The sequence below is a fragment of the Silurus meridionalis genome, chromosome 6 (genome assembly GCF_014805685.1).
Source record: "Silurus meridionalis isolate SWU-2019-XX chromosome 6, ASM1480568v1, whole genome shotgun sequence".
Taxonomy (NCBI): Eukaryota; Metazoa; Chordata; class Actinopteri; order Siluriformes; family Siluridae; genus Silurus; species Silurus meridionalis.
The window spans coordinates 20213406-20237261 of record NC_060889.1 but is presented as its reverse complement, the minus strand read 5'-3'; the positions used below and the strand labels follow the sequence as shown (position 1 = coordinate 20237261).

General features: G+C 39.1%; 1 protein-coding gene across 3 annotated transcripts; it reads left to right on the top strand.

The window, feature by feature from the left end:
* Window positions 1-1535: 1535 nt before the first annotated feature.
* gigyf1a (GRB10 interacting GYF protein 1a) lies at window positions 1536-23838 on the top strand. Of its 3 annotated transcripts, none has more exons than XM_046850720.1 (25): window positions 1536-1880; window positions 11314-11911; window positions 12041-12102; window positions 12895-13024; window positions 13608-13703; window positions 13970-14075; window positions 14362-14470; window positions 14805-14998; window positions 15104-15321; window positions 15461-15581; window positions 16116-16289; window positions 16535-16680; window positions 16836-16995; window positions 17612-17778; window positions 18374-18474; window positions 19373-19473; window positions 19562-19635; window positions 19713-19847; window positions 20493-20675; window positions 20865-21031; window positions 21117-21280; window positions 21404-21564; window positions 21943-21990; window positions 23163-23307; window positions 23698-23838. In XM_046850720.1, exons 3-25 carry the CDS (start codon window positions 12068-12070, stop codon window positions 23763-23765), a joined length of 3003 nt encoding a protein of 1000 aa, XP_046706676.1. In that variant the 5' UTR covers window positions 1536-1880; window positions 11314-11911; window positions 12041-12067; the 3' UTR covers window positions 23766-23838. The 3 variants fall into 3 exon arrangements, with proteins under 3 accessions (XP_046706676.1, XP_046706674.1, XP_046706675.1); XM_046850718.1 differs by having other exon boundaries at window positions 13970-14084; XM_046850719.1 differs by lacking the exon at window positions 1536-1880 and adding an exon at window positions 3642-3763 and having other exon boundaries at window positions 13970-14084.
* Window positions 23839-23856: the final 18 nt, after the last annotated feature.

Sequence of the window (23856 nt, the reverse complement as noted above, 5' to 3'; positions counted from 1 at the left end):
ATAACAGAATGTTCATAATAATTGTATTATTTTTATGGTTTACTGTTCTGTGATGGGTGCTTAAATGCAGAACTGTTCATGCAAATTGTAGTCATAAGCCACTGTAGCAAACAGCTTGTATTCATTACAGTCCAACTACATCTTCATAGTTCTTGAATTGCTTAGTAACTTCATGGATCTTAAGGATATTTATGTGGAACCATCCTTAACTGCACAGTGGTATCCAATTAAACAGAACTCTATCTAGAGGGCATCAGGATGTTTCAGGCACATGTGAAAAGTAGAAGGGGACAGGGTCACTGGTAGTTTGGGAGGATGTTTAACTACACACACACACACACACACACACACACACACACACACACAGAGACAGAGACAGACAGAGAGAGAGAGAGAGAGAGAGAGAGAGAGAGAATAAAAAAATCGAGAATATTAAGTATTCTTATCAAATAAAATAAAATCAAATTTTATTTGTCACATACACATACATACAGAGTACAACATGCAGTGAAATGCTTTTTACGACGGCCCGGCATGAGCGAATAGAGTAGAAAAATTAACCAAGAAAAAAAACATATTAATAATTAATACATAATAGTAAAAAACACTGTACAGAGTGATTAAAGTGGCAATCCTAACCACTAGACCACCAGGGAACCAAGAGAAACCAATATAAAGACTGGACTAAATGAAAATGATTTGTAAAAACAAATGTATTCAAATTGATATTATTAATAAGTATCATATTATAATTTGAATATATATTTTGGAAAGCATTACTCCACGCAGGGTTGAAGCAAGGTGAACATACCAAGATACGAAGATAAGATAAGGTCCTGGTGCCAAACTCGATAACAGAGCAGGCTAGAATTAAATACCGGGTCTATGTAGAGGACCAAACACTGTCATTTAATCAAAAACAAGACAGACAGCATACATTGGTAGTAATATAAATGTGATATTACCTCACAGGGCAGATATAATGGTTTAGCGGGCAAGAAGTGGTCCGGGGGCCTTGAGTTTAATATGTATGGGTGAGATGTGAAAAGCTGTAATTATTAGATAGAGAAAAGAAAAGACAATGCACTGGTCAGTGCATAAACAAATAAAGTGAGTAAGTGATGATGGATGGATGGATGGATGGATGGATGGATGGATGGATGGATGGATGGATGGATGGATAGATAGATAGATAGATAGATAGATAGATAGATAGATAGATAGATAGATAGATAGATAGATAGTGTGCAAGTGCAAATAATGTCAGTATATGTACTACAAATAAATGTAAAGCCTCTGGGTAGTGTAAGAAGTGCAGAAGCTGTTGAGCAAGTATAACAGATAAATATAGAGGCTCCAGCAGTGGATATGTCAAATGATTCAGTTGAGATAAGGCATAATAAATCAAAGTGGGAAAACTGGGCTGTGTTTATGTTGCATTTGACAAACTTATGCTTTATATGTATAATCTACATGTATGTCAGACACCTCCGTGTTTGGGGAGGTATTGGCCGCTAGGGGCGCTCTAAACCCTAGTCATTAGGATTCTTCGTGTGTATGGTGATGGTGGTAGGGACCCGGAGTCACGTGGTAGAGCGGCCATCTTCCTACAACACAAACAAGAGCAGCGAGCAGACACAAGAGCGATCAACGCACAGCGACCGTCGGAGAGAGCGAACACCAAACAATACACCAATTATAACACACTCTGATGAGGATCACAGCGCGGTTTTAGAGGTCGAGCACGCCGGCAGCCGGACACCACGACCCCATGCGCGAAAAAACAAACAAACAAACGAGGCGTCTGGAAAAAGGAAGAAGAACAAATAAATAAATAAAACCCGAGCGAGGTTTGCATTGTCGGAGCTGCAGAGAACGCGGTGAGCAAACGCAGCGTCTCTCCTTGAGCTAGCATACTAGCGTGATATCCTGTTACTAACGAGGACGCAGTTTCCTCGGCGTTTTTCTTTTCTTTTCCGCGGTCCACTTCGGTGTGTTAAGGCGTCTACCTTGAAATGGAGTAAAATACAGGGAGTGTTGTGTATGTTTTTCTGGGAGACAGAGTTTAGGTCGTGTGAGTGAGTTGTGACGGAGTGTGAAGGCCACGGTTAAGGCAGGAGGAGAAGAAGGAGGAGGAGGGCAAGGGGAGAGTCCAAAACAACACACTACCTACCATTCTAACAAGAAATTTACCTTAGTTTTGGTGACTGTTCGATACATATGTGGGGTTTGGGCGATAATCTGTGTTTTGAATGTTTTCCTGGGTTCTTGGTTATGAAACTCGTGATAGGTTTCAATGACTATACATTTCTCTTGACCTCGTTCTTGGGCTATAAATCATACATAGCAGGGCATTTTGAGAAATCATAATGAAAAATGTAAAAAAAATTGGGATCTATTCCCATTCACAAGGTGTGTGTTTTGTATTTCTGTAACAGCAGTGCTGAGGTTGGTTCCAGCTGCAAGATAGAGAACATGTGCCCTTACTGGTCACTTCATAAGAATCACCTGCTCATTCATCCAGTCTGCCAAGCATGTGGCAGAAGCACAGTGTCTCCAATCATGCAGATGCATTTTAAGTTACATGAACTGGAATCTGCACGTCATAAGCACAAACTCACGAAACATGATTTGTTTAATTCTTGAAAATATTCCTCCCCCACCCCATAACCTAATCTGGGTGAGTCTGTTCCCATGTAGATTGCCGTCTTTAGTAAGATGGGACGTCAGCATGTTTTAGCTAAATACATGCAAAACGAATGGTGCACGAGCACACCTGGCACGAGCACACCATGATTCCGCCTCATTCTTAGTGAAAGTCTTTTTCATTGAAGTTCATGTTTTCATTCATGTGTGAGAGAAGTGAAAGGCAGCAATTTGGGGTTGAAGGTCACAGCCACCACCCAGCACACTCTGCACATTAATCTGGGTTTGTTCTTGCAGCAAGCCAGCGCTTGTATTAAGGTTGTGCAGCAGGCTTGAAATCATTTACTGCAATTATATCGACTTAATATAATTGATTTCGAACGGCACTCTTCTGAACGCTTATCAGGAACATGAGACCTGCCTGTTCATGGCGTATTTGCTTTGTTAGTTGCATATTGCAATGAGATGAACTGTACTGGCAACAACCTGACCTCCTTGTGTGTTTTTTTTCTTTCTCTCTGCCAATCCTGGTTCTTTGGTTCTATGTAAATACGTGTCCTTATGCATGCTTTATCGACATTGAGCGATGATATTTGTGCATGGAGGTGGGGTTGGTGATTGCGTCCGGTTTTTGAATGATCTTTGTGAATCAAAATTTCTTGACGGGTTGAAGCAGATGTGGTTTAAAAAAAAAAAACGAGTCTGTGAACGTATTAGATTTGAAGGTGGTTGCTGGAATTAAATATAGAACCAGCCATCAGTTTTCCCTACTGTGGACGCACCTGATCCAACTCATCAGCCAATTATGCCGAGTTTCATGAGTTAGATCAGGTGTGTGGAGCAAGTGTTCTGCATTAGAGCTGATAGATATCAGTGTTTAGTCTGTCTATTAAGGAAACACTGCATGGTTATTAGTTTAGAGGTTTTCAAAACATAATTATATCTTTTTTTATTGGCTCGTTTGTTTGATTTCAAAATTAAAAAAAAAAGAGAAATCAAGGCTGCTGTATGTGTGAAGGCATGTGCATGCCTGTACACTGTTAGTGTTTGGCCAGGCAATGAATTGTGGTAACATTTTTATGTTTATTTGCTAGCAGCGCTACAGGAAATGTGTGAGGTAGGTGAAATCGATCACTGTTAGAACTAAAAAAGGCTATTGTTTTTGATTAAACTGATTTACTTATTCAGTTTTCATCGACATTGGAGATGAGACCCAAGGTATAATGGTCTGTTCAACTTGTCTTCCTGGATTATACTTTAGTCTTTTTAATTTGGTGGTTGTTTTTGTTTTTTTGTTTCAGTGATAAAAGTTCTTGGTCATTCTGTGAATCAGATTTTCTTTTGGTTTTGAGTGTTGACTGGGAGCCACTGGTGTACTGTGCTTGTAAAATTAAAAGCTCATTGAAGTGAAATAACTGGGCTCCAAAATATGATCTCTAATGTGCAGAAAATTGCTTTACACAGTACTAAACTTTATTTGATTGTATTGCAGTGGTAATGGAGGTTAAAATGCAATATTTGTGAATTTTTTTTTTTTCTTCATAGAAGGCAAACAAATGAAGCCCCAGGCTTTTTTATTTTCTCAGGTTTTTTTATAAACATGTCTTTTGTATTTAGGAGAGAATATCGTTTCTTCAGTTACCTGCCCTTGATGTTTTGCTATTAGTCATCCTATATCATCCAACCTTCAAGGCACAATATTTTAGCACTAAAGCCAGGATGACGACTTTTTTCAGCTGCCCCCTTCAGGGGCCACCTCAGTGAACCCGTCTCCACACCCCCCTGTCCTCTACATCTGCCTCTTTCAAACCAACTACCTGCATGTCTTTCTTTGCCACATCCATAAACCTCCTCCTTGGTCTTCCTCTTTTCCTCCTACCTGGTGGCTCCATCCTCAGCATTCTCCTACTGATATACCCCATGTCCCCCCCTCTGCACATCTTCAAACCATCTCAATCTCTCTTTCCTCACCTTGTCATCAAAACATCCTGTGCTGTCCCTCTAATAATCTTATTTCTAATCCTGTCTATCTTTGTCATTCCCAATGAAAATCTCAACATCTTCAGCTCTGCTACCTCCAGCTCCACCTCCTGTCTTTTACTGAAAGCCATTGTCTCTAAACCATACATCACCACAGGTCTCACCACAGTCCTATAAACTTTCCTTTTTTTACTCTCGCAGATACCCTTCTATTATAAATCACTCCTGCCACTCTTCTCCACTCACTCCACCCTGCCTGCACTCTTTTCTTCACTTCTATCACACTCTTCATTACTCCATATCTAATGCACTGTTGACCCCCGGTACCTGGACTCCTCCACCTTCACCACCTCTTCTCCCTGCAACCGCACCTTTTCACTGCCCTCCCACTCATTCACACACATGTACTGTCTTATTCCTACTGACTTTCATTCCCCTTCTCTCCAGCACATACCACAACCTCTCCAGGCTCTTCTCAACTTGCTCCCTACTCTGACCACAAATCACAATATCATCTGCAAACATCATAGTCCACAGAGACTCCTGTCTGACCTCAGCCGTCAACCTGTCCACCACTGCAAACAGGAACGGGCTTAGAGCCGATCCTTGACGCAGTCCAACCTCTACCTTGAACCAGTCTGTCGTTCCTACTGCACACTTAACTGCTGTCACACTGTCCTCATACATGTCCTGCACCACCCTCACATACTTTTCTGACACACCTGACTTCCTCATATAAAACCACAATTCCTCTCTTGGCACCCTGTCATATGCTTTCAAAAGGCAGGACTTGATCCTTTTAAAATGAAAACTCCTCCTCTTAAATTTCATCACAGTTGCAGAGCTACATAGGAAGCAGTTCAGTTGTATTTGTAATATTTAGTGTCTTGAGTGTGTCAGTATTACTGTGAGTTAGGCATGCAGTCACCTCACCTACTGCAGAATATTGTTTTGACAACTTTGCAGTTGCTCGATATAGATATGCCATCTGCTTAATTTTGTACTTGAATGTGTGAGTTAACGAACCTCTAGAGGGGTAATTATAGCGTAATCAAGGATAATCAGTGAAACTTTTTTTGGCTCAGTGGTGGTGCATGTGTTTGACTGACACACTGCAGCGAAACAGTCAACAGAATTATTAAATGCACAGCAAAAGGTTTTCTACATATCAGGTTTAATAAGTGCCCTTCTGCAGTTGTGGCAGGTTTTGCTTCCTCCACGTGCAGGGCAGAGATTCCATTATAATCATTTAAACCCAAAACAACTACAACCTTGAAACTGTTCAAAGCCTAGTCACAATATACCATTCTGAAAGGATGTTTTCAGTGTAGAGTTTATTCAGTTCCTTCTTATAGTATTCAGACTCCTTCAGATTTAAGATTGAAATTTCGCCTGTAATCTACACACAATCTGTAATGACAAAGCAAATCCTTTTTTTGCAAATATTAGCTCAATCAAACTTTCTAATTTGACTATTGTTTAGTACTTTGTAGAAGTATAATTTATAGAAGTCATTGGGTCACTTCCCTTACTTGTTGCAGAACTGTGGCTTATACAGCTTTGGCTTTAGAGTGAGAACATTTCAACTGTCTGTCAACTGAAAATTTCATCTGGTGTCTGCCTTCCGTGTTGTGTGTTTATGACACAAGCAGCCCACAGACCCAGCAATCAAGCGTCGGGCCACAACTGCTGAGGTTACATCAGTCTGAGCACTACACAGTACTCACCAATGCAGACTTCATGCATCAGGCAAAAGTTCCTCTGTGCTGTAGAATCTCAAATCCACACAAGGAATAAGAACTGCATAAAATCCTTGTGACGCATTTAGATTTGTAGGAGGGATTTAAATGGTATTGGCGTTTTTTTTGCATTGCTATTTACAGTAATAAAGCGTGATCTACGAACTTCGTAAAAGATTAGTCTTTCGTGTCCTCACCTTTTGTTGCGTCATCCATAATGTTTTGGAGTAAAACACAGGGTTAAATGCGTCCAGCACGTTGTGTAGTGTTGCTCAGTCAACATGAAAGTGAGTTTCGGTTTTCATGTGATCTGACGAAGTGAAAATGCATTAATTGTTTGAATCAAAGCTTTAATCTTTTTCATTCTGCTGACTGTATTATAGCTTAGCAGATATAACAATTCTGCTGCAACGTCGCTGCCCCTCCCCGCCACATTTAAATATTAATTCCTCACATGCCATTTTCGGATTATGGCTTGCAAACCCATGCCAATGTCTACCTTGTTGCAATGTGAAACTGCCCATATCATGTTTAGATGATTATTGCAAAAAAATTTAAATGTAGTTTAGTAGTGCTGTGCACAAAGCCGCCACTCTGTTTAACATGACGGATTTCTCATGTATAATAGGTTTGAAACGAGCTACAAATGAAATAAAAAATGTAATCTATTTTAATTTTTCATTAAATATTCCATAAAGCACGTATATTGGCAGGGAGCTAAATTATAAAGAACAATCTTGACTCAATTTGCATCCTTTACGATTCCAAAACTCAACCGTCGTTTTTCAATCTTGTCAAATTAGTTTCTCCTGCAGTTGATTTATTTTTTTTAGGTAACTATTTGCTATAAATACTATTCTTTCTTTTGTTTTTTTTTTTTTTTTATAATTTTTTTTTTTTATATTGTATTTTGGCATTCATAGGTGTTTCCATTAGGCATGTGAATTTCACCATTCGTATATAATAAATGCATTAATAATAATTTCCCTATACAGACAGCTCTAGAAGAAAAAAAATGATTGTAAGCGGAATGCAGCCAAAAGGAAGCCAACAATTGTTCTCGGACAGGTTATTGTTAGAAGATTGACTTTCGTTTATGTGTACCTTCAGGTCTGCAAATAAAAAGGGGTTTATGGGTATGTGTAATGTATAGAGGCCCACAGAAGGACTGAGGCTTTTTTTTTTTCTTTTCAATATGGCAGTTTGCCAGTTCCACCCAGAAGCTGCTTCTAAGGCTGGGAAGGGTGAAGGTTAGCACATGCTTTCTTAGCACATGTCACCCCCCCCCCCCCCCCCTCCAATTTATTTATTTATTTATTTATTTATTTATTTATTTATTTATTTATTTTTTTTTATTTAAATAAATGCAGCTATCTAACTGGGCAATCTGAACATGGCCAAGTTTGTATACGCGAGCTCACAAACACTCGTGATTGGTGGGATTAGTCTCACTTGGAGAGAAAGCATGCACAGTAATATGCAATATTATAAAAGTAATGCTGTGGACTTTTGTCTCTATATCATTGGGATTCAGACGAATACTTTAAATATGTAAATGCGGCGCTTCGGTGATTTTCTAATTGTGGTCCCCGGGAATGTCCAGACTTTATACCTGAAAATGTTGTGACCCCTGACAGATTTGTCTAATTAGAATAATTATTGCTAATTTATATTCAGCTCATTAGAGGCCGTGGTCTCCTGAGTATGACTCTCATACTTATTCATTGGTGTACATTGGTTGCTCTTAACACTCCGTGTTCAACTAGGAAGATTACAGTGTAAATACAGGAAGTTCTAAGAGTAAAACAGTGCATCTCACTACACTAATATACACAAGGAAAACATGTACAATAGAGGCAGGATATTTGCTAAAATTGGACAAAGTTCATACATGAATGAAATGGAGGACGGTGTTACTGATTAACATGTATAAGTAAATATGATTCTATAATCAGTTCACCCTCACTTTCTGATACAAAGAGATACTGCGCTTAACAGTTGCACAATATTTAAGACTGCTGTAAAGAAAGCGGCAGCATCGAGCCCATTTTATTGTCTGGTTTATGCAAATGCTGTCAAGAAAAAAAGGAATCCGAATTGTTTTTGGTTGTTGAGACCGAACCAGTTTAACTGCTTGTCCTCTTCACCTGAAGGCAAGGCATGTGTTCATGTTCAGCTCTGCGTTTCTCTTGTCTTAACTCCCTCTCTAGTAGAAAAAGCACACAGCACCTCACAGCGTTGCTGGGAGATGTCTGTTGCCATGATGGCGCAACCCCAGGGATATTTTTCCCGGGACTTTGTGATTGGCTCGTCGGTCTGTTTACGAGGCAGGATATAACACTATAATGATCGAGTTCACCGAACTGCTCAGTATTGGCCCAAGTTAATCTGATCTAATCTTTTTGTCTTCTGACAATTCACCGTGGTAGGACATAATTAAAACTGTGTTGTGAAAAAAACTGCCAGTGTTCTGCATACATCTACAACTAATTTGCATTATGTCTTGGATGAAAATAGTTTTATGCTTGAGACATATGCTTTTAGATTTATAACAAAAATTGCAGTGTCTAGTTCCTTTTAAATAGAATACCAGATCTTTTTTTTTTTTTTAAAAAGGTACATTGCCAATTTGAAGTGTAATATAGCCTTTTTATACAGCAAATAATCATGAGCATACATAAGAGAAAGCAGGTACCAAGACTTTATAGCACACAACAATACGTTTATTGCCTCTTGCCATGCATGACTGCACAGTGCAAGTAACGTGTTGTAATTTAAAACTGGAGGTCTATTGTGTCCTTATTGGGATTGTATATTCGCTTTATTCTCGGTTTTGTTTTTTGTGTTAGTCACATGGGAATGTGACATTTCGCATTTGGCACGGTAATTGAAGACCGTTCCTGCTACCGTCACAGCAGTTTTGGTGAAAGCTATTTGAGCTCACCAGCACCACTATGGGGATCTCATAGAACATATGTTTATCGCTTTTTTTTTTTTTTTTTTTTTTTTTTTTGGGTCATGTTGATTTTCTTTCTCCATATTGGATTTTCCTGAAAATGAATCGTGCTTTGTAAAAATTTTTAAGGTTTAAAAATTTCATTGTACTTAATTTGTTGACACCCTGACAAATCTCTTAGCATACATATAATTAGAATTCATATTTAGGCTGTTTCTTGCTCATGTGCATTTAGTTTGACCATTGCTTTGTGTGTAAATTGGCATTTAGCTAGTTATATAGGTATTGTAAATTGGCTATGAACTGTCTCATATAAAATCTTACCACAAAAACCTTTCTGGATTTGATTGACGCTTTAGTTAGAAATATAGTTGTCATGGTTTTATACAGAAGTAATATTACTATACTTGCTTTACTTGCTGCTGGTATTTTTCCGTTTGGAAAAAAGGGTGGTCTAAAATTTACTCTAACCAGATGGGAGTTTTATTCCACATCAAAGTCGGTGGAGTTTTGGGTATTCTTAGGTTTGATCATTCGCACAACTTTATGGACTATTGTGTTTTGCACTTCGCATTTTAAATCCAAGAAATTAAAAGTTCCAGAGTAAACAAACATTCATTTGATTTATAGTTTATAATAATGAGACTTTCCCACAGAATGAATGCTAGGCTTAGGGTTAAACCATATTCTCTATATAAACTAACTGGTTATGTTCTGTTAGTTTTGCTAAAAAACAAAACAAAAAAAGAACGCTGATCATACTCTGATATTTGTTAAGCGATCTGATCGCCATGTTGAAATTAGACAGACACTAAGCCAGTTCACGCTTTAGTACCATGTTCGTGGTTCAGTGGCGAAATTTACTGAGTGCGCTCTTTGTGATCTTTAACCTGAGCGAGCACAGCAGTAAAACCACTACACTGCTCATGTTACACTGAAGCTTCCATAAGCTCGCCCTGTGCCTTAAACCCTGCTGATAGAATGCTTTGGAGAGATCTGGTTTATTATACATTGTGTGTGGATTCAGTAATGAATAATGAACTACTGTAAAGGCTTGGAGCTGCTCCATGCCAACGCAACGTATATGAGTCACTTGCAGAATGTAGCAAATAAGATGTGCACTTCCTCAAGGGAAATAGAGTGCCTGCGACGAGCTGGACGTGATGGATGAATGAGAAAGAAGGAAAGAAAAGGAGTGAGCTGAAAGCAGTGAAATGCAGAGGAAAAAAGGAGCAAAATGTTTGGTAAATAAGCAGATAGAATGAAAAAGGGAACAAATTATCAGGTGTTTGAGGAGTGTTAATCCAGTTCTCATGGCAAGTTTTACTTTGGGTAATAGACTGGAGGAAAAGACACCTGTGACACCATATCATCAGGCGTCTGAGGCACCAGTCCAGTGGGTAATGGTGAATAAAACCTGATAGTTCAGACATATGATCTGATTGTCCTGGACTTATGTTTCAGCTGCAGCTTCAAAAATAGCCTGGCTTTTTACACACATAGACTAAGTATTGTTGCACAGAAAAATACGTTCCAATTATTCGGACAAGTCAAACTTCAGCATAAACTTTCCCTGTGCGGATGAGAAATTCTTGCACGGACTTGTTATTGTTTTGGCTTTATATTTAGCCACAGTCAAAACTCTGGTTCATAAGTAGATTCAGTTTGAACTTTTATTTGCCTTTTTTAACTGTGAAAGAAAATATTTCCTTATGCTCTAAAATACTTCATAATGTGAGAAGCTGCATGTTTCTCTAATAACTGTAAATGTGAGAGGAGGAAAGAAAAAAATAAAGTAGTAGCATGATTTGTGATTTTATTGTGATGACACTGCTGTTAAAAGACTGGATTATGTAATTGGTTTTCACACAAAAAAAGAAAACTCTGTTCAACCACAAGCTTTTACTTTACATTTGAATAGGAAGAGTTAAGATGTGTTGAGTTTTATCAGATTTAATTTATAGTGCTGTTTTATATTTATTTTGTACACAGAGGTAGGAGCAGAGTCATTGGCGTGAGAAGAGTTGACTGGCGGGGCCTGGTCATTCAGCGTTTCAACTAGAGGGAGAGGAGGAGGAGGAGGAGGAGGAGAAAAGAAGGAACAAGGGAGAGGAAAGGAAGACCCAAGGAGGAGAGTCACGGTCACCTGCTTTAGACAACTGTGTTGCCAGCTGATCAAATTTGTTCATATCGTTGGATTTCTGCAGCTCTATTTGGATTTTATCGTCAGTATCAAAGCATTGCAGTTATCGCACAGTTATTGTTAGTGTTTTATTTCTTTCTTTTTTTTTTTTTTTTTTTCTTCAGCATTTTTTTCCCAACCCAGCATTTTTCTGGAATGTTTTTATTTGTTTAGGTTTTTTTTTTTTTGGCTGTGAACAGATCACATCAGATTTGTCCTTTTTTCTTCTGTACACAACCAGTATAAGGCAGCTATTTCTCTTATTCTTTGGAAATCTGAAAAAACACATACCTACACACATAATCCAGACGCTGTCCGTCACACACACGCATACACACGCACACCACTGAGCCTTCTCACCTAAGCCTGGTCCAGCCTAGTCTTGCCTGCTCCGCTCCCCTGGACAGGGTAAGTGTTTGTTTGCTTTCATGACCATGCAGTTGCAGTGAATTTGTAACAGTGTTATACACGTTTCTGTGTAAAATGGTAACATCTCGTTGCTGACTTGTGTGCACCTTTTGTTTTGGGTTTAATTAGGTTCAGCTCCAAGAGGAAGGGAGGAATATGACAGCAGAGACACTCAATTTCGGCCCAGAATGGTAAAAGTTCGAAATAACGTTCCCAGCTCACAATCTTCTCTTTGTTCCATTTCCTCATTCCGTGTTGTCTACATCTGATGCAATTTAATCTTGTATTTTTTGTGGTTAGTGCTCCCTTCACTTTTTCTGTCTAGTGATTATTTATACACTTAAGCATGCTTTACAGTTATGTTTAAACTCTAGTCATTGATCATGCAGCATGAATTAAGTCTTGTGTGTCTATGCCTCTTTCTTTCTTTAACACACTGTTGCTTGAGCTTGCTTTCTTAGTTTGCACACTCTCTCACTCATTACTACTCTTTTCTCTCTCTCTCTCGCTCTCTCTCTCTCTCTCTCTCTCTCTCTCTCTCTCTCTCTCTCTCTCTCTCTCTTTGCCCCTCCCCGTTTCTTGCTTTTTTACTTCAATCTCTGTATAAACATTTACAGCCAGTAAGGTGTGGCCTGTTTTCTGGTGCTAGGCCATTTCTAATGGGCCAAGGACTGCTGTGTGAATAGTTGATCACAAGCCAACACAAGATTATTCCTGTGCTTGACATGTGCAGTGCAGCACTGATGTGCATTTATAAAGCTCTTTTCATCTAAAGCTATTTGTATGAAATGTGTGTATAACAGCACACACTTAGCTCAGTTTAGTTTATCTGTGAATCTTCCCAGTGGAATTTCTTCATCTTTTTTTTTTTGTGAAACCTGGTGTACGTGTTTGTTACTGTTCTTTCTTTTGTGAATAATTTTTTTTTCCCCCCTCACTTCTTTCTCTGTTTCTAACATTGATTTCTGTTCACCTTACTTCAGGCTCCGTGCACTTTCCAGTGGAGGCAGTGTGACTTCCCCTCCTCCCTCTCCCGCTATGCCAAAGTACAAGCTGGCCGAATATCGCTACGGCCGAGAGGAGATGTTAGCACTTTATGTCAAAGACAACAGGGTGAGGACGACACTCTTTAATCTGTTTTACTTTTATATTAGAGATATTTAGATCAGAGCGCTTTCACTGCAGCCAGCAAAAGACGAAGCGGAAAACATTCATTTTCACGAGAGGATCCCAGGGGGAAACTGACTCTGCAGATGTGCATTTTTGGATGCAATTGAGGCTTCATTTTGCAGTGAAGAACTTCTCTGTTAATTTGTATATGCGACTGGAAATCATAATTTTGTTTGTGCAAGAAGTTTCAGTATAATACATAGAATACAACTCTAACTCGGAGTGTGTTTTAAATCGGTGTTAAATATGCTTACATTACTACATTAAGATTTATACCTCAACTTCTGACTTCCAGAATTTTTATCTTCCATTTTTAGGTATGTGGTTTTCGCTCAGTCGTGCGTTATGAACGTTCTAAACATTCCACAGTGGGCTGCAACATGCTGTATCGTGCCTTAATGATTTGAAAACGGTCTAAAATCCTTTATAGCGTCTGTAAAATATATCACTGTAATAAACGTTGGTTAAATGTAAAAATGTGTTTCTTGAATTAATGATGTTGCTACTCTTGTCTGGGTGTGTGTAGATCCCAGAGGACATGCAGGATAAGGTGTTTGCTGCTATTCTGCAGGATGAGCCTCAGCAACCTCTGGCACTGGTGCCTCTCACTGAGGAAGAACAGGTTAGAAACGTTTATATATACACACACACACACACACACACACACACACAATAGTAGTGTCTTTCTTTGAAACGAAGCAGAGAACATTGGGTCACATCATAACCATTTTATTTACCAAACACTTTTTTGCTCATCACTCTTTTTGTAATCATTCAGGATATTTATGCACAGCCCATGAAAACACACAAAAGACTCATTTCTACTTGTAATGTGTGTTAATATATTTTGTTCTTGGTTGTAATGTTTGTCTCGTTTGTCTCCTACAGCGGAATTTTTCCATGTCCATAAACAGTGTGGCTGTGATGAGGCTGATGGGTAAAGGGGGTGGGGCCGTTCCTGCTAGCATGGCCCGTGGCAGAGGCAGTGTAAGAGGTGGGCGAGGTGCGTGAACGAGGAAAAGCGCAGATTATTCTTTAGATCAATGAATGTGAGGTTTATAATATTTGGCACTAGTGTTTGAGAGAGTACAGTGTCAAAGAAGCATAAAGATATGAAAACCAAATGTGATGGCACGTGTTTGTTTTTAAATTGTAGATACCATTTTAGTTTTCTACCTAAAGTTACACCAGTAAGACATCACAGCAAATAGCGCAAACACACCTTTATCTGTACTTTTGACATTGATATGTACTTATGTGTAAGAAATTTGTGTGTGTAGGCAGGGGCCGTGGAGAGAGTGGGTTCTACCAAAGAAGTCCTGAGGATGGAGAGGTGGGCTTTAGCAGGAATGCTCGAGAGATCCATCGTAGCCAGAGCTGGGACGATCGGTACGACCGTGATCCTCATTTAATTTAGCGAAATTAGCATAATTTGATCTCACTTGGATCTCACTCATTAATAATAGATTTGTTTGAACAAACCTCACATTAAACCTGTAATAGGCCTGAACCAAAACAGCAGGTCATTACTGTGGTTGTGAGCACATGTTGCACTGATACTTTAGTCCTGTGGTAAAACTAATCCCACCTGAATAGAGCTTTAGTGTTGGTGTCTGATACAGTGGTCTAAATTTAGACATGGCATACCACATTCAGTGTCAAAGTTTTTTTTTTTTTTGGTGTAATCTCTCATTGTGTGGGTGTGTGTGTGTTGTGTGTGTAGGGGTGAGAGGCGCTTTGAGAAGCCTCTGCGTAGGGAGGGGTTGCGTGTCGGCTTTGAGGATGTGGGCTCTGGGGGGAGGAAAGAGTTCATGCGTTCAGACAGTGATAACTGGCGCACACTGCGAGAAGAGCATGAGCTGGAGGAGGGTGGAGAGCCAGGAGGCAGCTGGAGGCTTGCTGGTTCACGCCGAGATGGTAGGTTCAAACTGATGAATGCAGAAAAGCCTAACATTTATTGTCTCCACATTTGCATAAATATCTTAAGTCTGATGTCCACCTTTTGATTTCTGCCTTGGAAAGATGGTGGTCCCCGTTCAGCAGGCTGGCGGGAGCATGGTGAGGTCCGCCGTAGAAAGTTTGACTTTGACTTTCGGGATGGAGGGACTGAGGGGGGAAGGAGGAGGGCTGGAAGTGAAGGAGCAGAGGAAGAGAGAGATGGATTGCCAGAGTGGTGCACCGATGAAGAAGATGGAGAGATGGGTACCTTTGACTCTTCCGGAGCATTCATGCCCATCAAGGTGGGGCTAAGCGTGTGACATTCTGCATGTGTAGCTTAATGAAATTGTGTACAAATGCTACATACTAAGTGTTTTTGTGTGTTTTTCTTGTTTACATGTGTTCATATGCATCTCTTAAATATCACATTCACACGATCAGAAGGGCTCTAAGGATCCTATTCCAGAAGAGGACTTTGAGTTTCAGGGATTAGAAGATGAGGATGAATTTTGTATCGATGGAGAAAAGAAAGACTGCAGTTTTGGAGACGACGCCGAGAGAGGTAAGAAGAAAAGCATGTGGTTGTATATACAGTCCCACTAAAAATGAGTAGAACAGTGAGATGCATCAAAAGATAAATAACAGAACATGGACCAGATTTTTATCTTTCACTTCCTGGTATTTTTAACTGGAGTATAAAACAGCTTGTGTTAAAAATAACCTGAGTGGTCTGACACTAAGGTCGTGTCCACACTGTTTTATTTTTTGTTTGAAAAAGCATTTTAAAAATGTATTTATTTATTTTTGGCCTTATGTCCACACTGAGACACGTTTTCAGTCAATAAAACGTAGCTTTTTTGATAACGCTCTCCAAAATGGATACGCTTGAAAGCGCTGTTTTCTCACCCTATTGTGGACTGTGAGAACAGAGGCTTTTGAAAACTACGGTATTTTTTGTCATTGGTGTGATCTTTTCAAAGAGCCGGAAAGTAAATAAACGCCAGGCAGAAATGAAGAAATGACTCAGATCGAAGCGTCTTACGATTTGCAGTTTTTAATTTTAATTCCCTTTTTTTTTCTCTCCCTTCACGGTTAGATGAGACCGACTCTGCAGCTGTGTGTGAGGTGGAGGTTATATCTCTCCCTCCCTCCTCTCCTTCCTCCATGTCCCTCATTGCTCCTCAGGCCGAGCCCGTTCCCACTGCTGCCCCCACTTGTCTGGAGGATCCTCAACCTGCACCTGCCATGTCCAGCAAGATGCCAAGTGAAGGTAATCAGTTTTAAATTATCAGTATTTAGTAATGCATCTGCATTTTATTTTTATTTTTTATTTTTTTATTTTATTTTTTTGCCTGGTACTGGACTTGAGATAAAATGTGTGTATTTTAATTATTGCAAAAATTGTTGCTGTTTTTAAGTTCTTTCAGTTATTCAAATATTAAATCAATTCGACATTCTAGTGGTATTTTAATCATTGGCTCAAATGCTTAAATTAAATGTCTGTATGTGCTATAGTGTTATCAGAACCTGTGTCTGAGCTGAGCCTTAGTGCCTCCTCCAGCCTGCCTTCATCCCCTCCTTCCTCTTCCTCTGCTGCTACTGACCTCCCACAACCGGGGGGTGACCCCGAGGATGACGAGGGCATGAAGCACCTGCAGCAGGTATTGGAATATCAGTGTTTCACACAAAAAGCTACACTTCACATGATCAGACATTACCTTTGTTTTGTTGAACAGTTATCACAGTTTTCTTAGTGCCCAAGTGCTATAATATTGAAGTATCTGTATATAATTAAAAGAAACGTGTCTGTTCACAGGAGGCAGAGAAAATGGTTGCAGCTCTTCAGGACACATCTCTAGAGGAAGAGTGTTTCACCCAAACACTGCAGGAGAGCAGAAATACTGCTGCTGCCCTGCCTCTCTCCCATGACTCTGCCATGAAATGGTTCTACAAGGATCCACAGGGAGAGATTCAGGGTAGGTGCATGTTCATTTACATAAACCAAACGAGCAGAAATGCATAAATGCTATTTACAACCCGTTCTTATACATTGCATTTGGCAATAATAATAGCACAGTTCCCTCTACCAAGTTAGAACAGGAAGCACATTCACTCGAAACTCACTTACGAAACTCTAGGGGAAGCTATTGAAAGCTTCAAGTGAGCGTTTCCAAAAATTAAAACAATAGTGAGCATGAGAACTACCAGGAAGCGTTGCTAATGGCATGATTTAATTTTTACAAATAACTGACTTTTTTTTTAGTTGACTTAATTTTTCAGTATTTTACGTTTATTGACTTTCGGTAATATCCATTGTTAGCGATTTATGAGTAGGCTTTTGATTTCTGTACCTTTTTTCAGTATAGTGGAAATATCAGTATGTACAGTATGTGAAACTCGTAAGCAGGACCACTCAATGCTTCCTTACATATAGTTTTCAGAAGATTGTCACATAACCCCTATTCTCTTTAAACCTTTTTTTGATGTAGCCTTGATATCTGTAGAGGAAAGCAGCAGTTGTTTAATGTGTGTTTTGCGTTGTTTCCTTTTGTGTGTGTGTGTGTGTGTGTGTGTGTGTGTGTGTGTGTGTAGGTCCCTTTAGCACAGTGGAGATGTGTGAGTGGTTTCAAGCAGGTTACTTCAGCATGTCTTTGCTGGTGAAGCGCGGCTGTGATGAGGGCTTCCAGCCTCTGGGAGATGTTATTAAGATGTGGGGGCGGGTGCCCTTTGCGCCTGGCCCCTCCCCACCGCCACTGCTGGTGAGCATGCATACATACTCGGTTGGGCACAAAAAAAATCAAACATCACACCATTACAGTTTTAAGAGAAATGGGTGCATATTGAGAGGCCACTGAATGTCTTATCTATTTAAGGGTTGCATAAGGAATAAAATTACTGTTTTGTTTTGATGTTTAGTATTTTTTTCAATAGCGGACAGTACATGGAGTAATTTCTTCTCACACCCCAGGAATTTGTCTTGATTAAGCAAATTTTTAAAATTATTATTATATTTTTTATTTATTTTTTTTAACCAAAGTTGTTCAGGACACATTTAAATGTCTTGAAGATAATCAGAGAAAAAAATGAATGCTTCTCATGTTAAGAAACCAGACACATTAACACAAAATTTAAATAGTATGCTTTTATGAATGATGTACAGGATCAGCAGAAAGTAATCTGATTTTCAGTTCCTACTGTCATTGAATTATAGCTGCTATGTTTTGTGGTTAAACTAAATTTACTACATTTAGTATGGTTTTTAACTTAAATTTCTCTGGAATTGTTCCAGATAATCTTTAATTTATCTTCCCCCCATAGACTACAGTTAAGAATCCCTGTGTGTGTGTGTCTTAGTGTAATCTGGATCAGGACAGGCTGAAGAAGCAGCAAGAGTTGGCTACGGCTGCTCTTTACCAGCAACTGCAACAGCATCAGCTTTTCCAACTCATTAACAGGTTTGTTGAGTCAGAAATGTGTCTTTGTGTATTCATATTTTTTCTTTTGTCCATAGTGCTTATCATGTATTTGTTGGCACAAGGATTTTGGTATCCATGGCTAGTTGGGCAAAGTGTACCAGCTTTATCTATTTTTGCCTTACCTTTGTTTGCAAGCAGTAAAGTTCTTGTCATTTGATTTCCATCTTAGAGAAAATGTTTTTTTGTAATCATCACGCACGTCAGCTTCTACACACAAAAAAAATACAAAGAGTCGTTGAGGTTGAGTAAATGAGGAGGACAAGTGTGAAATGTGGTGCATTTTTGAGAGAACCAGAACATTAGAGTGGGAATCCAATGTACAGATTGATTTGGAATTTATATCCTTGGAGATTTTTCTTGATCGTGAAAGATTGATGTTCTAAATCAAACTTGGGGTTAGATCTGTGCTCTAGAGAACTGTGTGTGTGTGTGTGTGTGTGTGTGTGTGTGTGTGTGTGTGTGTATATAGGCAATATTCAGTTACACATAACAGGAAACTGTTGGCTAATATCATCGCCTAAGCATACTCAATGTCAAAATTAGATGTTTTGGGGTAGGTGGAGGTCTAAACATAATAAATGATGAGGATTACAGGTGAGGAATTGGCCTGGGAAAGCAGGGTTAAAAAGACTAGTATTGTTAATATTAGTGTGATATATATATATATATATATATATATATACATACATACACACACACACACACACACACATATATATATATATATATATATATATATATATATATATATATATATCACGTGTTCTCTTCTAGAAATAACAGGTACTTATTTTTCCGGAGCCCCTTTAAAAAAAAAAAAAAAAAAAAGCATCTTTTTTTTGTGTGTGGGTTAATTTTCAACTTGTGTTATATTTAGGTGCGGAGAGCAGGGTATGATGCCTTCAATGAACAGATCAATGTCAGTGCCAGATACAGGGTCCATGTGGGACATGCATACCTCAGCCTCACAGCCGACAGGTAAATTCATACACACGCTTGTTTTGCACATATTGTTCGAGATGCATTTTGTTTTAAATTTCACTCTTGATCAATTTTTTTGTTGAAGGTGGTGAGGCCAGTCTATGGGACTTAACAATGAATTCTTCAACTCAGGGTCCAACTCTTGAACAGCTTCAGAAGGTGAGAACAGCACCCTCTGCAGGCCGAACAGCATTAACTACATGAGAAATATCTAAAACCTGGGTATCTGTGTGTAGCTCCAGGAGAGAAGAGAGGCTGAACTCAGGGCTAAGCGGGAAGAGGAAGAGAGAAAAAGAAGGGATGAAAAGAGGAGACAGCAGCAAGAAGAACAGAAAAGAAGAGAGGAGGAAGAGCTTTTCAGGCGCAAGCAGGTAAAGAATTTTGATCATGTCTAATGTAAAATAAAGTGGTCTAAGTTGTACGTCAACAAATAAGTGGTTAGGATTTTTTATTTATTCATATTTTTTTTTGTGATGGTGCCACAAAAAAGTGCTAGTGCCTGTTACCGCTGGATTATATTCTCCAGGTAGTTCATGCATCCTTTTTTTATTTTTTATTTATTTAAAATAAATAATGCGATATGGCTTAAGCTATTTTTTTATTAGTCAAGCAATTATTAAAACAGCCTATTAGGATTTAGTCACAAGGTCATGAGTATTTGAAGGTAGCATTGTTTTGGAATTACACACTCGCTTTTTATAGATTCTTTGGTCTACAAGTTTGTGTCTTTTCACAATCGTCTATGAACTGATGGGTGAAATTGGCAACATTCTTCAATATCTTTAAAATGCATGGCTAAGACAACATGTCTACTAGGTTCTGTGTTTGCTAAAGTCATGCTTTTATTGATGAGGGCATTTGTTGCAAAACCTTCATTCCCTTACTGGAAATTCAAGCACTTGGTAATTGTCCCTGCCATGTTAGAGCATGTTGTGCATAATGTTTTTCAAAGCAGCTGTATTAGTGTTGTGGATACTTTTTTAATTTCTCTTTGTCTCTTCCTCATCGTACTGCAGCAGGAGCTGCTGATGAAGCTACTGCAGCAGGCTCCACGTCAGGGGGCATCCGGGACAGGCTCAGGCTGGAGCACAGGCCCAGTGTCTGGACTGGGGAAGCAGGGCAAGTCCATCAACACGCTGGACATTCAACAGGACACTGAGAGACTCTATAAACAGCAACAGAGAGCCCAACAGCAAAGAGTAAGCCAGTTTAGAGGAGTTAGAGCCTTTATATCTAGATCACTTATTTACTAGTGATTGAAAACGTGTAATGTTTGCATATGAGTACTATTGAATAGTCTGCAATATTATGCATAGCCAAATGAATAAAATAATAAAATGGCATGCATTTTTCAGTAAATATTTTTTTCTCTCTCTAAACCTTTACAGTGGGCTACAGAGGGTCTTTGGGGTTCTTCTGGCATGGATGGGAAGGCACCTGGTGGCAGCAGTCCTTCAGGAAGCAGCATGGGGGTTTGGGATGAGGCTTTAAAGAACCAGAGCGCACTACGTAGCGGCATGGGCCTGAAGAACAGCCGCAGTAGCCCCTCACTCAGGTACTACACATGACGGTGGTTAAGCCTGAGTTGTGAATATGCAATTTTATTGTGAAAAATATTTCACATGTAATTGACTTTGTAGTGACCAGTACATGATGATGAATCGTCGCAAGCGAACCGAGGACGAAGAGCGCTTACTGAAGCTCTTGCAGGGGATGAAGGCTCAGGATGGCTTTACCACATGGTGTGAGCAGATGCTGCATGCCCTTAACACCTCTGCCAACAACTCCAACTCCTCGCTGGATGGTACATGCTCCATGTTTTATTTTATTTTTTATTCATGTATTACATTTATATTCATCTCTTTATATTCCATCGTGACCTTTTTTTATTTGTATATTTATTTTTTTTGTCTGTGGCTTTTCACAGTGGCCACTATTGTGGCATATCTGAAGGAGGTGGAGTCACCGTACGAGGTGCTGGACTTTATCCGCTCCTATCTGGGTGACACTGTGGAAGCCAAAGAGTTTGCCAAGCAGTTTCTGGAGCGCCGTGCCAAACAGAAAGCCAACCATCAGAGGCAGCAGCAGGTGTGTTAGGGTTTACATAAGAGGAAAAAATGGTGCTCTAATCAGTTATGTATTATTTAGCAGTATGTCCTTTACAGGGACTAAAATGTCAAATTCGGTATTATAGGCACCTTTAAAAAAAAATAACGTTCAATTATTGAAACATGAACATTTGTGCAATGATACAAACTTCAATAACTGCAAGAACAGCTTATTGACTAGTGTAGAGTTTTATATGCCCAGAACTAGTACAGTACAGGTAAGCACTAATCTCGGATACTCTTGTATATTTCATCCAAACACAAAACTTTTTTTAAGGTGTTGGTAATTTTGGCATTGGTTATGGTTTAAACTGGCTTTGCAGATTTTTGGCTAATATTTAAATCTCCTCATTGCCAGCTCTCTAAGGAGGTGGGTGGACTGACCATGAACAGCTTTCCTCTGCAGGTAAAACATCCAAACACCATTTAACAATTCAATACTATATTCAATACTATATTCAATACTATATTCAGTGCTGCACAGAATTTAAACGAACAATATTTGTGGTTGAAGAGCAACTGTTTCTTAAATTTGACAGCACTGCTGTTTTAGTAATGTTGAAAATTTGAACAGGGAAAAATCAATAAATAAATTATCCATTATAATATACATAAACAATGAAGCTAGTAAACTTTGCATTCCCAATATAAATGGATTAATATTAATCATATTCATCTTCTAGAGGTCATGATTGTTTATTTGTGCAATGTATAACAAAAATTAAGCACGTGCAACAAAAAATGTCTTGTAGAGCAAAGATTTTAAATCACCATGTATATAGTAGGACTCTTACCGTTCCCTCCCAGTTTTATGTTGCGTCCCCAAAACCAGGCCTGTTTTTGAAACACTGGAAAACTGGTTTGTTAGTTAAACCTTGCATTGCTTAGTAATATCTTGTAGTGTGATATTGGAACTTTGTTATATAAAAATAAAAAAATAAAAAAAAGGTCAGACCAAAAATAATCCCTTATTTATCTATTTTTAGTATGCTGCTTCCAAGCTCCTGTTACAAAATATACAGGCGAGGGGGCACTCCCACCCTGTCACACTCAATGCTTCATTCATTGCCTGTTTCCCAATAGGTATGCTGTCAGTAAAAGAGCTGAGTGGTGCAGAAAAGGGGATGATGCTCAGGGGAGAAAAGTGCAATGTGATCCTTTTTTGGGTTCGGGCAATGGTTCTGTAGGAGAAATTGCCAACAAGAGTAAAAATTTTGTTTGTAAGCTGTATAAACAAAAAAAAGAAAAATGAAGGCCATTATATAATTTTACTGTTTCTAATTTAAGCGCCCATATGCAGTCTCCTCATCTCAGAGTTTTCTCAAGTGCTGAAAGACATTGCTAATATCAGACACCTCAGCAAAACTTAAATAAACCACCTGCTGCAAAGCACTGCACAAAAAAGCTGACACACTGACTCTGGGGTAGAGGATGTGCCCCGTTCTCTGGTGAAATATATTTTATTATATTGCAGTCATTTTATTCAGCTTCATTAAAAAATCATTATCTTTTAAATAAAATGTTGCAGCTTTATTGTTATTTGATTGTGTGATCTTTATATTCTCCCTGTTTGTCCAGGATTCTATGAGAGGTATGAACCCTGCTGCTTTGCAGTCCATGTTCCAGGCAGTGCATTCTGGGAAGGCAGGGATGGGCTACGACCAAGCAGGGAAACTGAAGAAGAAACAGCCCATGATGCTGCACTCTGATCCTAGCATCTTGGGTACAATTGCCTATAATCTCTTATCTATTTTTTTACTAAATTGCTTAAAACAACTTCTCACCAGTTTGTTCGGTAAATCTAAGTTGCTGGTCCTATGGAAGTCCCTATTTATTGGAATGAAATAGTAAAAGATCTAATGAGTTAGTGGAACACTAATGGAAGTGTTCCTGCCAGTGTTCTTGACGGTGTCACCATTTCCGCTCAACACTGTTTACTGTCTAATCTTATGGACCGGCTGTTATTTTAGTATTTGTCAATTACTGTAGTTCGACATTTTCATGAGATGAATTCCAAATATCCTGTGGTTTCCAAGTGTCAATTAATTATTCAATCAATGAATCAATCTCAACCCCCTATACCTTATTGTGTTCAATATCTGTTTGTGTGCAGGTTACTCATTCCATGGTGCAGGTGATCGGATGAGCCTGAGTGAGATGGAGATGGTGGAGGATTACTGAGTCCACAGCAATAGCTACCTGAGGCCTTTTTCCGCGGGTCCAACTAATCAGACTCCGCAAGTCCAATGTGCACTGCTGGGGGTGGGTGGGT